General features: G+C 41.3%; 1 protein-coding gene across 1 annotated transcript; it reads left to right on the top strand.

Annotated features, from left to right (window-relative positions):
* The first annotated feature begins 574 nt into the window (after nt 1–574).
* LOC146377149 (grainyhead-like protein 2 homolog) lies at nt 575–14,273 on the top strand. The gene is made up of 15 exons (XM_084944900.1): nt 575–937; nt 1,466–1,652; nt 1,748–2,188; nt 2,337–2,392; nt 4,480–4,729; nt 4,819–4,930; nt 6,900–6,991; nt 10,822–10,983; nt 11,093–11,150; nt 11,367–11,503; nt 11,620–11,657; nt 11,881–11,972; nt 12,059–12,144; nt 12,649–12,713; nt 13,048–14,273. The coding sequence occupies exons 1-15, from the start codon at nt 924–926 to the stop codon at nt 13,160–13,162; spliced, it is 1,905 nt and encodes a 634-aa protein (XP_084801026.1). The 5' UTR covers nt 575–923; the 3' UTR covers nt 13,163–14,273.
* Nucleotides 14,274–17,281: the final 3,008 nt, after the last annotated feature.

The following is a 17,281-nucleotide window of genomic DNA, read 5'->3' as shown; positions in this document are numbered from 1 at the left end:
CATCTTTCTTTACAGGAGGAACATTTCCCAGGAAGAAAAATTGGCATAATAAAACGTAAAGTAGTTATTTAACCACAAAAATACATTTCCGAACGAAACAACAAGAATAGCAAAACACCTTTGAAATCAGCAAATATATAACAGTTTTCCCTTCAAGGTGCAAGACAAATGCATGCCACAAGGTGTCGCGATACAACACAAAGGAACAGCCACCATAGTTTTCTCTTACGCCAATTAACAATTAAGATAATATTCATAAGCTTTCGTAAAATACATTTTATGACACCGTTAATATCACCAATATAGCCAATTAAAATATCAAATTGAGTTGGAAGAGCGTGTGTTTTCGTTTTTTTCTGTTTTGCTGCTCACGGGCTTGTTTTTAAACACACACAGAACCCCACCAAAAAACAACACAAAACGGTACATACCGTACAATATATATAATTTAACGTTGGGCAGTCCACCTTTTTACCTATTTTTCAAGACACGCCTTTCTGCTTCCCATTCACCAATGGGGAGCAGTCCTGTACTACGACGCTTAGAAGTATATCACCAATCACAGGGATAGCTTTCGTTTCCTCGTTTATCCTGCCTCAGGTGCTGTACTACCTCGGTCTTAATTGATCACCTTTTCCAAACAGAATACACCCCTGTCTCCATTTATACGGATTATTATCGATTTGTTTTGTTTTTGTTTGTTTGTTTGTTTTTAATATGGACATTTTCTTCTTACACTATGGGCATCGGGAAATGTGTTCGCGAGGATCCAGATGATTTCATTGGCGGTTTTTAGTGAGACCTTAAATAGAGACAGCCTTTCCCGGGCTCATTTTTGCAGTTTCCCACACAAACTTACTTGCACTAACTTGAAAGTCCAGTTTCTCTAGCAATCCTAGAAAACAGCAGGGACTTGAAGAAACATGGACCTGGACAGGTAAGAGAAGGTTTTAGCATCACTGATAATAACTCTGTCAGTTTTAGTCCAGTTCCTTTTAGATATATTTTTTGTCTTCTTGCTATCAGTAGATGTGCACTGGAGCCTATGCTATATAAACACCCCCAGGGACACAAATTACTAAACTAATATAATATAATTTATTTTAGAATGAGTTAATTACCGTTCACGTACCTGCACATAAACGTTACTGGTTTCGTTTATGCTTTCATTGTTATGAAAGATTTCACAAAAATTTGAAAATTAATAACTACCACGATGTCAGACGAAATTTATCTTCATGCCAATATCTCTGAATGACTTCATTTCCACTGGTTCATTTTTAAAGATATACCAGCAAAAGTGGACTTAAATAAACATGCTCCACATGGAGCGGGCAATTTGAGTGAAGTCTGGTGAGAAACAGCCTGGGGCATTTTTAGTGGCTTGGCACTGGCTTCTGTTAATGAAAGAATGGCTTTGCAGTAATAACATGCCTCTCTGTCTTTTCCCATCGGTCGTTCCCAGCAAAAGGCTGGTGGTGGTGGTACCAAACGAAGTGTCGGTGGCCCACCGCAAACCGCTCAGCAGTGAGGATGAGGCATGGAAAACCTTCCTGGAGAACCCACTGACAGCTGCCTCAAAGGCCATGATGAACATCAATGGAGATGAGAACAGTCCAGCAGCTCTAGGGATGCTGTATGACTACTATAAGGTATGAAACAAAGAATAATAAAGGACATTGCCACATACAATGATCTGATTTATTTTAGGTCTGAATTGCTTCTGGACTTGTCATAATCCTTTCAGGTTCTCAGTGAGAGGAGGTATATACCCAGTGCCATTAAGCCCACAGAGCCTTCTGCTCACGGGCACAGCAACTGCGGAAAGTTGGACATGGTGGGTCACCAGCTTCAAGCTATGGTGTCACTGCCTGTTAACCTCTCTTTAAACAACAGCACAACCACTGAGCACCAGCAGGGCTACAAATATGGAGCTGAGAGCCACGCAGGAGATTCTAGAGAAGGAGATGGTAAAGGTGGAGAGAATGGACCTCTTGCTCTGGTCAAGACAGAAAGCCAGGCCCCCATGCCGCTTTCATTTTCTGGTGGCACCTGCCAAAAAGAGCCTAGAGACCAAATAAGGAGGCCGTATGAGCAAAGCTGTTATGATATGTCCCTCACTGGCCATTTGAAAGACGAACAGAGGAGCAGTCTGGACAGCACGTATGAGGAGCCGGTGGAAAAAGAGGTCAGACCTAATCTGAACAGAATTGTTGGTTGTTGCTATACAAGTTTTGTTGATACTGATAAGATTTTTTTTATTTGATACAAACTCCTTTTTTCATTATTATTTCTTTTTACATGAATAGTTTGCTGATTAGTATCTTCTTTTACAGATGTACCATAAAAATTCTTCCTCGGGAGTTGATGAATTTCACCACAGTCTACCAGCGTAAGTTTAAAAACATGGCGATACTACAAAAAAATTAGAATAACATTTATGTGAACACATCTTACCCTGAGAGAAGAATGACTATGAATTTTAGGTGCTTTTTTAAAAAAAAAAAAAATTGCCAACAAATCTCATGTGGGGAAAAAACATAAACACTGTTTAAGTTTCCCCATTTGCTGTGATTGCTCTGTGAAGCTGCAACCCCATTCATTGCATCACGAAGGGCATCCGGCGTAAAGCTATCAAATCAAAACATGCAAAACATTATAAACAAAATAAAACCTGTAAAGTCAGTCATGGTTCCCTTAACACTACACTGCAGGCGGAACTTATGGAACCATTTTCAGCATTGGATTAACCCTCATTCAGTGCTTTGGAAGAATGGTGTATGTGGGGGTTTAAGTCTAAAGAAACTGCAATGTGTGTTTATTAAGGTTAACCAGGGTGTCGGTGTGTTTCAATGAATCTATGTGGACCAGACACACACTCACTGGCCACGCTGTTTGGTACAAAATGCAATGCAATGTTCAATTGCTTGTTAACACAATGTGATCTGATCAGCCAATCACTTGGCAGCAACTGGATGCATTCAGACAAGCAGACATGGTCAAGATGAACTGCTGAAGTTCAAGTTAAGCATCAGAATGAAGAAGAAAGGTGATTTAAGTGACAGAGGTTGGAGGAGAATGGCTAGACTGCCTTGAAATGATAGGAAGGCAGCAGTAACTCAAATAACCACTTGTTCCAAAAAAGAAGAGCATCTCTGAACACACAACACACTGAACTGTGACGCAGATGGGCTACAGCTACAGCTGCTCTGTCCGCTAAGAAGAAGACAGTAGGAATCAAAATCGGACAATAGAGGATTGGAAAAAACATTAAGTGGTCGGATGATTTTGATGATTTTGGCTCCAATAGGTGGATGGTTAAGACCTAATTTAAACAACATGAAAGCATGGATCCATCCTGCACTGAATCAACAGTTCAGGCTGGTGGTGGTGTGACGGCGTGGGAGATATTTTCTTTGCACTGCGGATGCCTTAGTGCCAACTGAGTGTCGCTTACACTCCACAGCACTACCTGAGTGTTGTTGCTGACTACATCCATCCCTTTATGACCACAGTGTACCATCTTCTCATGGCTGCTTCCTGCAGGATAATGATGTCAAAAAACTCAAAGCATCTCAAAGCGGCTTCTTGAACATGACAATGAGTTCACTGTACTCGTGTCCGCAATTATCAGATCTCAATCCAGTGGAGCAACTTTGGGTAGAACTTGAGATGTTCATCGTGGATGTGCAGCCGGGAAATCATGGCATGTCATGGCAATGTGAAAAAAAATCTCTGAGGAAATTTTCCAGCACTTTGTTTAATCTATACTATGAAGAATTAACGCAGTTCTGAAAGCAAAAGGGACACTAGTAATAAAGTTTTTGTTGAGTGTATGTTGGGCTCAAGTTTGTTTAGAGTCATAAGTGTCTTTAAACAGTTCCTCGCAATCTTCTTATCTGCCCATTTCACCCCCCCCGGATTAAAATGTTGATTTAAGTATTTACCTCTGGACAGTAATGTGTTTAGTATGTCAAAGGTGATGCTGACTATCTGCTGTTGCTTGACCTCTTTTACTGAGTCACATACACCAGCATTAATCTGCTCTCCTAGAGTAAAAGTTTTAAAGTTTTAACAAATTCCTCCATTTGGCTGTGATTGCTTTAATTTGATAATATGACAGGAATAGAGTTTTTCCTGGTGCACAAGCATCAACTTAAAGAGTTTTTCTAAAATGAAAGAGAAGCTGGTATATAATTTGATTTTTAGATTAGGATGTCCTTCATTTTAAAAGATTGTCTTAAGTCATTAATTTTTATCAAATATTAATATTGTCAAGGATTGCAAGAGTTCAATGACTATAGTCCAGTTTCCTTATTGGCGCACACAGGATTTAGACTTCAAAGCCTAAAATATATATTATGAAGAGTTTATAAGGCTATATTTAACAACATTCAGTTTTATATTTTACTTTCACCTGTTATTGTTTTAGTAGTTATCTTACCAATGACAGTTATGGAGCCCATTATGTCCTTACAGTGACAGCTTCCGGTACAACCTGGAGGCCATGTTATCTCTCCGGCCACGCCAAGGAGAAGGACCCATGGCCTACTTGAACCGCGGCCAGTTCTACCCTTTGACGCTCGCTGCGGCCGGCTTCAGATCATCCCTGCATCAGCCCAGAGGCAAAGTCGGAGTGACATCATCCCATGGAGCTGATAGGAGTCTATCCAGGAGTGATCAGTGCACCGTGGGAGGCTCTGAGCTGCCACAGAACAGTATTGTACAGGTGAGTGAGGGAAGATGGAGGAGGCTGAGGACTTTATCACTCAGTAGTGTGAAATATTTGACCTTATTCTACTTCATATTTTCCTGTAGAGTGTCATCATGGTTGTCTTTGGGGAAGACAAGGGCAGAGATGAGCAGCTGAAGAATTGGAAATACTGGCACTCACGGCAGCACACTGCCAAGCAGAGAGTGCTGGACATCGGTAAGACGTTCTGTCCTCGCTACCTGTACATTAATGGTGTAGATGGGGACTACTAGATATTTTCACCTAAACCTCACAAAACCATTTAAGGAGAGATTAAGTAAGTGGCAGTCTTACAGGAGGCTCCAGGAGAATCCTGTCACATATCCAGAGCTGAAACCTGATATAATTTGAATAACAGTCAAGCCTGAATTCCCACAGGAGTGCTGTGAAAAGACTGCTTATGGGTCTATGTTTGCATAGACGTTAACAGGAGAAATAGGTGGGGGCTTGGATTGTAGCCATATCATGTGCGTTCAGCAAAAGACGTGCCCCAGCCTGTGGCTTAAAACCGAAAGGAATGAACCAGGTGTCATAAACTCTGGTGAATTTTCATGGCAAGTATTGGCATGAACTTGCCACAGACAAGGTGGGAGAGTGAAAATAAGTGAACTGTTGAAAATATGAGATAATGAAATAGACATGCTGCCTGTAATGGGATTTAAAGACAAAATGCTACTGTAGGAGAGACAAAGTGGTGGAATGTTAACTGTTATTGTTGTTCTGACTCTGAGGGAGCAGTTTCCTATTTTGGGAAATGATCACTACCTCAACCAACTACTAAATAAGTATACTGTATGTCTTTATGAGTTCTTGGATCAGTATGAACAATCAAAAATTTAGTTGACACTCAGTCAGGGAACAAATTATTTGAACCTCTACTGATTTTGTAGCTTTGCCCACTAACAAAGAAAAGATAAGTCTATAATTTCAGTGGTAGGTTTATTTGAACAGTGAGAGACAGAACAATAATAAAAAAGATAGAGAAATAAATTCAGATTTTCATGACTGAAATAAGTATTTGATCCCCATCAATCAGCAAGATTTCTGGCTCCCAGGTATATTTTATCCAGGTAACGAGCTGACATTGGGAGCCTTCTGAATTTGTTACCTGTATAAAAGATAACTGTCCATAGAAGCAATCAATCCATCAGATTCCAAACTCTGCACCATAGCCAGGACCAAAGAGCTTTCCAAGGATGTCAGGGACGAGACTGTGGACCTACACAAGGCTGGAATGGGCTACAAGACCATCGCCACGCAGCTGGGGGAGAAGGTGACGACAGTTGGTGCGATTATTCGCAGATGGAAGAACCATAAAATAACTGCCAATCTCCCTCGGTCCGGAGCTCACCTCATCGAGTTTCAGTGATAATGGAAACGCTGTGGAACCAACCCAGAACTACTCGGGAGGAACTTGTCAATGATCTCAAGGCAGCTGGAAACCCAGTCACCAAGAAAACAGTTGGAAAGCACATGTACAGACCACTGAACATCTCAATGATTCAGAGGAGGACTGGGTAAAGTGTTGTGGTCAGATGAGACCTATTTGGCATCAACTTAACTCGCCATGTTTTAGGAGAAAGAATGCTGCTTACGACTCCAAGAACACCGTCCCCACCATCAAACATGGAGGTGGAAACATTATGCTTTGGGGGTGTTTTTTCTGCCAAGGGGACTGGATCAAGGGAGGACAGATGGGGACATGTACTGTCTTGGGTGAGAACCTCCTTCCCTCAGCCAGGACATTGAAAATGGGTCGTGGGTGGGTATTCCAGCATGACAATGATCCAAAACACGAAAGGCAACAAAGGATTGGCTCAAGAAGAGGCATGTTAAGGTCTTGGAGTGGTGGAGTCAGTCTCCAGACCTTAATCCTATAGAAAATCTGTGGAGGTAGCTGAAGGTTCCAGTTGCCAAACATCAGGCATGAAACATTAATGACTTGGAGAGGATCTGCAAAGAGGAGGGTCTCTCTCTCTATTATATAGAGATATATAGCAAGATACAAAGATAAATGTATAGTTATTTTTGTTATGCAAGTATGTTTTGATAAATTCACACACAAAAAAGAAAATGTGCCTCCAGACAGGCAAAATGCTAACAGATCTGACGCCAAACTTCTCCTGTTTTCTCTGTTTGCCTTCAGCTGACTACAAGGAGAGCTTCAACATCGGGAACGTGGAGGAAATTGCCTACAATGCTGTGTCTTTCACATGGGATGTCAGTGAAGAAGCCAAGGTGAGGGGGGGGGGGGGGGCTGTATGTGTCACACCATGGAAGCTAAACAGGTCAGACGAGGTAAACTCTTAGCCCTGTGTGGGGAGGATTGCTTAATAAAAGCGCAAGTTTTTGTCTTTAGGACTCCTGGTCTGTGCTGAACCGCGTCAGTGGACTGTTTATACCTCATACTCTCACAGTAGTTGAGGGATCGTATGCCTGGCCCCGATGACGGGAGGTGTGTCTCCTGCTTTGTGTCAGGTTATTTGGGGCTGCAGAGACGCCGGGTACAGGGCAACAAACCCTTGAAAACAACCCTGCTCAGGTTTCTACTCAGTGACGTCGGTTAGTTGGATGAAAACAAATTGCACACAGCGTGTAAACACACCCACAAACGCACTAAAGAATGAGTCCACCCTAAGGTGTTTTGAGCCCTGGGGCTCCCATTCAGCTCCAGTTTTAATGGGAACTTCTCAAACTGCCTCGCTGACAGACGGGTAATTGCCGTTTTGCTGGTTTGTGGATAAATATTTACTGTGTGGCGCACACGCTTTTCACGAACCGTAATTGCTTTAAATATGTGTTCAGGCGGCACTGTGATGGTACTGCATCGAGCGGTGTGTGTGATTGTACACCTGACCACAATCGTGTACCATTGTGTACCATTAGTCTTACAGAAAGGGAAGTGACTGTCTCACATTGCACCTTTTATTATTAGTAGTTAAATCACTTTTATGTCAGGCTACATACTACAGGTGCAAAATTAGAGGAATCTTAGTCCTTTTAATGTGAGTGAAACTCAAAGAAGTCCCTGTGAGGTTGAACTTTTCTCTCAAGCTCTGGCCAAAATTCCATGGTAGCACCTTCATGCATGTTAAACAAATAAATAATGTAACCAGCATGTTTGGATTTTTGCCAGTATGTATATTCAAAGCATGGATGATCCTGTAGTCTGGCCTCTTGTGTAGAGGTGGTAGGTATTTTTAAAGTGAGAGCACTGAGGATTTAGCTTTTAACTGTGACAATATCCTCCCTTCGTCATCATTCACAGTTTGTAATAGTCTCTTCTTCTGTGTTTTGCATATGATCTGCTTTGTCTAATGAATACAATTTGTCCTACTAAATATCAATTAGATCATTAGAAGCACTGATTACACTGTGTGGCTGTGCTGTAAGATGTGAGCCAAGTGGTTCTCACCCTTTCTGCTGCACTCTGACTCACAAGCCTCAAGTATGAGGCCAGACCCCACCCCCCACGGGAAATGAGGTGGAAAAGGTTGAGGACAAAACAATAGGGTTACTGTGAGGAAATGTGAAACCTCGTGTCACTCCTATAATCTTTTTTTTTTTCTTTTTAGAAATGTAGCTCTCCACTGCTAATTTGACACCAGTTTAGATGAAATAAATATATCTATACTTTTTTTATTTGGTGGAAACGTTATGTTTTGTTTCTGCATGCTTTGGCTGTTGCCAGGTAACAGTTGGCAACCTCCTTGTAACAGAGTGTGAAATGTGTTGGTTCGGGCGGGAGATGAGTGGCTTCCTGCTGCACACAACTCTTGTTTTCGTGTTTGTTTGTTTGTGCTGGTTGAGCGGATGGCACTAAACAGCCACTCTGCAGTGCCCTCGTGAACTTTGTTTCCCCCCCCTTTTTAGGAAGGTACGCTTACACATGCGGCAAGCGCAAACACAACAAGCCTCCCACGCACACATACACACGCTGCTAGCAGCAATGCGTCCAGCGCTTGTGGAGAAAATTGAAATGGCTTGGGTCTGTGGAGGTGTGAATTTGTGGAGGTGTGTAGGAGACTCATTTGTGCTCCAGGCTTTTCCAGCAATCAGCCCTCACCTCTGCAGGTTCAGACACGATGCTGTTGATGCTGCGTAGTGGGAAAATTGGTGTTTAGCCGCAGTTATGAATCTACTGTGATCAGTCTCTGCCGACCTGTTGCTCAAGCTGCCCGTCCTGTTTAGCTGGGAGATTCATGTGGAAATTCTGTCCGTTTGGATGATTTGGCACCAATCATGAGAATCTGTTCCATTGTGCAATTAAATGTGTGAAGATAATGACATGTATTATTGCTTAAAGAGCACACTAAATGATTAAAATAGTGGTAGGATGGTGCTGTTACTTGGGTGACATTTTGTGAATTCTTTTCGCAGGCTTTTAATAACCTGCAGATCTGCAGCTATGCCCAATTACTTTAGCTCTGGGAAAGAGGAATGGGTGGAGAAGAGCCATATATTTCTGAAATCTGGGACACTCGCGGTTCTGAAACAATATTAAACAGTTGATTTCTTTATATAAAATCCCACATTCTTGTACCTCTGTGTCTTTGAAGTATTTTTACTTGACACATGCGAATTTGAAGGAGGCTTAGGAGCTATTGTGGCCTGTGAACTGCTGCTGTTGTGATTCATGGATCCTCTAACCTTTCTATCATTACCACACAGTTTGTGAGTCAGATACAGCTTCATTAGAAAACATATTGACTAATAACGGGCTCTTATGGTTAAACTAATGCAGGAGTACCTTTTAGTTAATAGCAAGTTGCTGTTTATTGCTTTACAGGTGTTTACAAAAGTGAAATGGTATTCTGTAACTCTAACACCATTAGCTTTGAAAAAGCCCCAAAGATTTTCTTATTTGAAATGCACCATTTTTGTGCCTGCCTCTTTAAGGACCCCTCCCTAAGATCCAACATTGTTCTGATCGGCCAGTTTCTGGAAACTTTGGTGCAGCAGCCAGTGCCCGTAAACTGTGCGGCATGTACTTTATGCTCTGCTTGTAGAAGTTGATTATATTGAAATCTGTATTCAACCTGACATAAACTTAGGACTATAATAGAAAGAATATGTCCTAAATAGAATACCCATGCTGGGGTGAGGCCTGACTTGCTGGCCATTTTATTATTATTATTAGCATAGCTCTTTCATTGCTATGCAGATGATACCCAGTTATATATATCTATCTATGACAACAGCCAGATGACAAAAATCAATTGATGAAAGTACAGGCTGGCTTGTCTAAAAGACATAAAGACCCATATGTCCTGTAATTTTCTTCTCTCAATTTCAGACAAAACTGAGGTTGTTATATTTGGCCCTAAAAATTGTGCCTAATTGGATACTTTCTCTGCTGGAAAAGTGAGTGTCCCCTTTGGGTCAGGGATGAGTTTTTGCCCCAAGTGGAGGAGTTTAAGTATCTTGGGGTCTTGTTCACGAGGGAGGGGACAAGGGAGTGGGAGACAGACAGACAGATTGGGGAAGCGGCTGCAGTGTTGCAGATATTGCCGTGTCCCGTTGTGTTAAAGACAGAGCGAAACGTAAAAGTGAAGCTGTCAGTCTACGTTACTGTCCTCACCTATGATAATGAGCTCTGAGTAGTGACCAAAAAAATTAGGTCGCAGATGCAAGCAGTGGAAATGAGATTTCTCTGAAGGGTGGCTGGCCTCTCCCTTTGAGATAGGGTGAAGAGTTTAGTCATTTGAGAGGCGCTCAGAGTAGAGCTGCTCCTCTGCATCAAAAAGAGCAAATCAAGGTGATTGGGCATCTGACAAGGATGCCTTTTGTGTGAGTTGTTTTGGGCATGTCTCACTAGACAAAGGCCTCCTGGGCAGACTCATGACACCCTGAAGAGATTGCATCTCTCAGCTGGCCTGGGAACATGTTTTCCCAGATGAGCTGGAGAAGGTGGGGAGAGGGAGGTCTGGGTGTTCTTGCTTCTTGCTCCTGCCCTGCATGGCATGGATTTAGCAATGTTATATGATCATCATCTCTGCTTCAGTTTAAGTCACAAAATTTAAAAAACTGAATGTTTTGTTTTTATTTCTTATTTTGTTGCTTCCTAGGTCTTTATCTCTGTGAACTGTCTGAGCACAGACTTCTCCTCTCAGAAGGGTGTGAAGGGGATGCCTATGATTATTCAGATCGACACGTACAGCTACAACAACGGGTGTGGCAGCAGGCCAATCCACAGAGCCTATACTCAGATTAAGGTCTTCTGTGACAAGGTAAAGAAGGCTGCTAGCACATGTGCTCAACAGTGAGCTAATAACATGGACTTGGATAAACCTTTTTAACCTGTTTTTAACATATTCTGACATTTTTTTCTGTTTGCAGGGTGCTGAGAGGAAGCTTCGCGACGAGGAAAAAAAGCAGCTCAGGAAGAGTATGAAAGGTGAAACCTTTTTTTGTTTTGTTTGTTGCTAAGACGTGATTACAATTTATTTACAGAAATAAAATTGTTCAGATTGTTTTAAAATCCACTGAAACAAGGTTACAAATCCTTGACCTTAGGGCAATGAGACTTAAAAAGGTTTGCAAATGTAATCAATTCTGTACTTGAAGTTGTCGCTTGGCAACGGATGTTAAGTTCACACTGCCTCTGGATTAGGGAAAAATGGCAGCTCGGGGTTGACCACGATAAAGAGGGCTGAAAGTGCGCTGTTGAAAAGCATTGGAGACCTGGACTCCCAGCCCGTTCTCTTCATTCCAGACGTCCACTTTGGAAACCTGCAGAGAGCGGGGCAGGTGAGGGACCACGCTCTTTCCAATATATATACACACACATTCGTTTTGACATTTTAGTGAAGACATAGAATTGACATAATGTTTTTTTTTTTTTTTTTTTTTAATTTTGTTTGCAGGTGTTTGCTTTCAACACTGAAGAAGTTGATCGAAATGGGTGAGTCCCACAGTGGCTTTGTGTTAGTGCACACTGCTCCACATGCTTAGACCTTGAGTTTATTGTTGAGGGTCTCTCCGTGGTGAGAAGATTACAGAAGGTTGGACAAAGGCTAATTTTGTTTTTATCCTTGTTTATACCTTAGAAGAAATAAACTGTTACATGTCAGGGAATTATAGCATTCCCATCAAATGACACGTGTTTCTGCATGTGTGTTCATCAGAGGTGTTTTAATGAAGAGGGTTTCATGTGTTGGCCAGGAAGACCTCTGTCCACCTGCACTAAAGAAGTCCAGAGTGGAACCAGAAAGAAAAGGTAACTTATTTCTCATTAAGAGTTCTTGTCCTTGTTGGTCTCGTGGTTTGACCTAATATTATCTTCCTATACCTTGACTTTTCCAGTTCTACTATATGTGAGGAAGGAGTGTGATGAAGTGTTTGATGCTCTGATGCTGCGCAGCCCAACCCTCAAAGCTCTGATGGAGGCTGTGAGTACTGAGAATACATTGCTTACAAAACAAAAAGAAGTCATTACTTCTACAAACCAATAGTTCACTGCCAAACGGTTTGTAGATGGGTCAAAGCTAATGTGACCTGTTGGTTTGCAAAGCCCTGTTTTTGAAGCATCATCTGGAGCATCTTGGTTGTTACCTTGTTAGCTTCTTCAAACCAGACGTCACAAAATGAGCAGTGGATCCAACAGTCGCAAGATAGACCTGTGCTTTATCGTCCTTTTGGCTAGTAATGTTCTTCGCTTTAAGATGTGAAACTAGGGGTGGACACCATAAACTCATCAGGAAAGTGTTTTCTGAGACTGAAGATGTGAGAAGTAGTTATTTTCTGATCCTTCTTACAGCTTACTTTTCTGAAACCGGAATAGTCGCCCCCTACTGGCCGTTAGAAAGAATTGAATTCATGTATGTATGGATATAGATATAGATGGGGAGAGAGAGAGAGATTCAGTTTTGTTAACATCTACTTTGTCTTCACAGATCTCTGAGAAATATGCGGTGCCTGTTGAAAAGATAGCCAAGGTTTACCAAAAAAGCAAAAAAGGGTGAGTCCACCTCAATAAAAACTGTTTCTTCTGCTTTTCACTTGCTTCCATGTCTGTTTGCTTGTTGGCTTAAGGTAGCTTTACATGCCAACCAGTGTCAGTAACCCTTGCTAATGAGGAGAAGAAGAGATGAATAAATATGACCGTCTTACATTTAGAAGGCATATTTTAGCATAAACCAAACTTCAGGACAAAACTTTGAGATTAAATGAAGTTGTAGGGAAGCTGTGTGAAGAACAGCCGAGGGATCATGTATGTAGAAATCAATTTGCAATAGAGACATGAGCTGACCAGATCAGTTATTACCGTTAAATGTGTTTACTGTCTTTCCCAGGCTCCTGGTGAACATGGATGACAACATCATCCAGCAATACTCCAATGAGGACACCTTCATCCTGGCTATCGAGAGCTCAGCAGACTCCTGGCGTGTGACTCTGTCGGAGATCTGATGGCTACTAACCCCTGCACTGTGTCATACTCATTATGCTCCAGACGGAGGTTGATCAGTTCCTGGTGACTCTTTATCCATTTCATGTGCACAGACTCATGAACGCTGTTATCAGTGTCGTATGCTGGAGCCAAACTGTTCTTTGAAGTCACACGGGAGTCTGTAGGCTTTCCTGTCCTGCATGGATCATTTTGAACATTGGCCCTTGGCTCTGGGGACACAGGCTCAGCAAACGTTGAAAACTTGTGGATTTGTTTTTAGGTTAGGAAAAATCTTTTGATCTTTCTTAGCAACCTTACCAGCTGGCAGGAATGCAGTTGTGAACCCTTTTTGCCCAGCTGTCACTAAAAGAACAGGATTCATCCCGGTCCGCACAAAGACAGCAGCAGCTCTCTGTGGTGTCAGGAAGAAGACATCATAACAGATTAACAGCACAGACCACTGCTCCGGGCTTCTCCTGCACCTTCTGTTATCCTCCCTGTACTTCCTCCTGTGATCGAAACTTTGAAATGACGTGACGGGCATTTGAAAAGCCTTTGAGTGGCACTGCTCTTTGCTCGCTACGTTCCTAATCAATTTTAGACATGTCTCGACTTTAATCTGAAGTGATGGTACTTTAACTCTTATTAGCATCCATTATGTTATTATTTTTTTGATTGGTTATATTTTTACTGCATGCTAAATGTTTCCTGTTGGTGCCAGTGAAAAAATAACAGTTATTTATCCCAGATTGTAACTACATGCCACTGTCCTGGGATCTATAATTAGATTGAGGCACCGTTATAGAACAGGACTTCTGGTCTAAATTGCTCTTGTTAAATTGTTCTGCTTCCTGTGTGTGTGTGTGTGTGTGTGTGTGTGTGTGTGTGTGTGAATTGCTTTTCCTCTCACTAAAGAGACTGTAGTCATTAGTATTTATGACATTTGTTAGGGACTTGCAGGGCCCGGCCGCTCTATCCGTTTAGTCCTTTGAGGCTGCAGCAGCCGATCAGAGCACAGCAGCAGAGCGATCCTGTTCCAGCTCGGTGCGTCTGCCTGTATCCTTCATATACTTCACATGCAGTGAAGTACAGTTTTTACGATGTGCAAATAAAAAAATAGTTTTCTATAAAGTCACTTGTTTCTGCTTCTGCCAAAATCTACAGCGTGCGTTTTTACAGCTCAACAGTGGCTACAACTGTCACCTGAAGTGTGATGTTTTCAGGTTTCCCTGTCTCATTTATGTAAATATAACATTTAGGAACTCCACCGATAAAATAGACATCCGAGATGTGTTAAAAACTGTTACCAAATCAGTTTTACACCCATCCCAAGTGTCACAATCTGAAGGCAAAATCACACATGCTATGAGCAGCCCTCTGATTGGCTACATCATAGTTCGGATGGCAAAACTGCATGAATTTAGTATCTTAACAGAAATGAGCACTGGTGTTCTGCATTTTGAATCAGTTTTCTGATAATTCTCTGTGGAAAACTTTAAGAAGACCATTGAGTAAACATTTGTAAGTGAACTTCTCACGTGGGATAGGTCAGAGCAAGTTGTACCGGTGTCCTTTAAACTGCGTTTTAATACCAGACTCATCTTCTAGCTGTTATTCATTTTATGTCAAAACAGCTTTCTAATAGGCATATTTTAACACACTCACATGGAGCTGTGAAATGGAGAAATGACGCCTCTATGTAATGTTCTGTATTACAGTTTGGACAGATCACACTGATGGATCAACTTTAGGTCCTGAACATGCTTTTCAAAGTCTTTGGAATTTGAACATGTAGAAGGGCCTGATCACAGAGGACCTCACAATTGATGTTGTCTTAAATTGTTGCTCCATTGCCTGTTCAGACTGTAATGAAGATGACGTGTCCAATAGAGGTGAATTATCTCATCTTTATCTTTCTTATCTGCTTACCATCATGGTAATTTAAGGGTTTGTAATTTGTGAAATTTTCATAGGAAATCACTTCAGACAGTTGACTTCCATCACTTCCCTCCACGGCTTAGCCTTGAGATAAACACTCCCAAATTAGAAATTGAGGGGAAATGGAATAACTTTAGATGTTAATTGATTTAAATATTTGTAATTACAGGAGTGGAAATGTATTGCTAAGCAAGTCAGTATCTAATATGTACACCTGTGTAGGCAATTTATTACAACACTGGGCTTACCATAATCAATAGCGTTCACACTGCACTGCTTAAAAGCCTTTTGGAAAAAGAATTGGAAAACACCATACATATTCATACACATCCTATTCATGTCTTTTTCATTCAAACACATATACTGGTTACCAGTGCACATCTGCAGTAAGTGTATTAATGTTACTGCACCATGAAAACAAACAAACAAAACCCCAAACGGATCCTGAGGCAGTCAGGTAGGATGCAGTCATTGATTCATTTATTTTTTAATTGAATGATCTTTGTTGTGATCACTGTAACCGTAACACAACACATTTTGGTCATATCAAATTAATATACTTAATTATGCACAAAGGTCACATTGATTTTTACAGGTTAATTATACTTTTGTTTGGTAATAGTGCATTTATACGGTAAAAATTGGTATCTGTATAAAAAAAGGCTAAGCATGACCTTAAAATGAATGTAAGCAGTCACATTCTTTAGCTTCCTCTAAGGTTTTTCAAATGTAGCACAAAAAAAATGTTGTTAATGAGTTACACAAAAGCCTTACATTTCTATTGTCAAAATGTACACAGTGGTTTCAAACAGTGTACTTGGAAACTAACTGATCCAGGGATGTGTCTATATATAAGGTTTCCTTTCACATGTTAAGGATTTGAAACTGCAGCTATTATGATGTGTCACTTACAGGCTAAAAGGAGCTCACTGGGCTGATTTAGAGTATGCACTTGTAACTTTGCAAAAGTCTTTTTCTGTGTTTGTTAACATACAAACCTAAGCCATATTTCAGAGTTTGTTAACCCTCCTTAAAGAAACTCTGTAAAGTAGTACCTGCCTTGAGGAGACCTCAGGTCAGCTGGAAGCAACATTATACAACAGGATCAATGAGCTTCTGCCAGCTCCACAGGAGAATGTTATCGAGGAAATATTGCAGCTCTATCAGTCTGCTATAACCTGCTGGAAAGCTTCAATGTGTCCCTCCTCGCATTCAAGAATCATTCAGTGTGACAGGTTAACTGTGACAGGAAGCTGAACGGAGTAGTTTTCAGTGGATGCTACAGGTGGGGAAATGGTACAGACAGTCCTAGAAAGAGCAGTTTGGATCAAAAATTGTATGTAATTGTAGTCATGCTAGTGATGTGACTGTGGATCAGAATATTGATGATCTCTCACTTCAGTTCAGACTGAAATCTTTAATCGGTGACTCCATTGGCATTTTTAGTCATATCATAAAATACTGGCTACAGGTGTACACCTCAGTGGTTTCTGCTTTGACTATGCTAGCATGATTAACAATTGCCTAGTGGTCTTTGCATCACATTGCACAGCAGTATTAGCACTTTTAGGAATATAACCAGAATTCAACCAGCTAGCAGCCAGTTGAATTGAGTCCCCTCAAGTTGTGCTCATTGACTGATGGCAACATGTTTATGAATTAGACAGTAATTTTTTCCAAACCTCCAACTATGTCTCTGAGTGTGTTTGCAATCAGCCCAAGTCAGGCTTTGCAGAAAGATTGCGTCTGGTGATGCCTTGCAATGAAAGGTAGTTGTGAATGTGCAACAATCTCGAGCTCTGAGGTGTAAAGATATCCCAAACATTTTGCTATTAGCTTATTGGGAATCACCTCATTAGTGATTATCTCGAATAATATCTTGTAATGTTATGTTGACTCAACTAAAGAGAGTAACAGGCTGCCAGTAACAAAGTGCCTAAGATACAGTTATTTGCAGGTAGGAACACTGGTTTGAGCGGTGAGTCAAGGATGCCACTGAGGTGAAAAAGGAACAACCACCTCTGAACCAAGGAGGTGGCCTAAATACTGTAAATATACTGTAAGATCTTTCACATCTTACAATGCTGTGATTGCAACCATTCCCCAACTCTCGGTTAAAAGTGCTAATGGCCACTGATCAATTTACATATTAATGACCATGAAACTGACCCCGCAGCCCATTGTTAGTTGGTCATTATGCA

The sequence above is a fragment of the Perissodus microlepis genome, chromosome 11 (genome assembly GCF_051167445.1).
Source record: "Perissodus microlepis isolate ML-2025 ecotype Zambia chromosome 11, ASM5116744v1, whole genome shotgun sequence".
NCBI classification, from domain to species: Eukaryota; Metazoa; Chordata; class Actinopteri; order Cichliformes; family Cichlidae; genus Perissodus; species Perissodus microlepis.
This window is presented reverse-complemented; position numbering and strand designations above follow the sequence as displayed.

What these genes read in the sequence shown, in the direction of transcription:
- LOC146377149 (XM_084944900.1), top strand. An exon ending in GCAGAGAGTGCTGGACATCG is followed by an intron (nt 4,931 to 6,899) that starts GTAAGACGTTCT and finishes GTTTGCCTTCAG; the next exon opens with CTGACTACAAGGAGAGCTTC. An exon ending in TTAAGGTCTTCTGTGACAAG is followed by an intron (nt 10,984 to 11,092) that starts GTAAAGAAGGCT and finishes TTCTGTTTGCAG; the next exon opens with GGTGCTGAGAGGAAGCTTCG.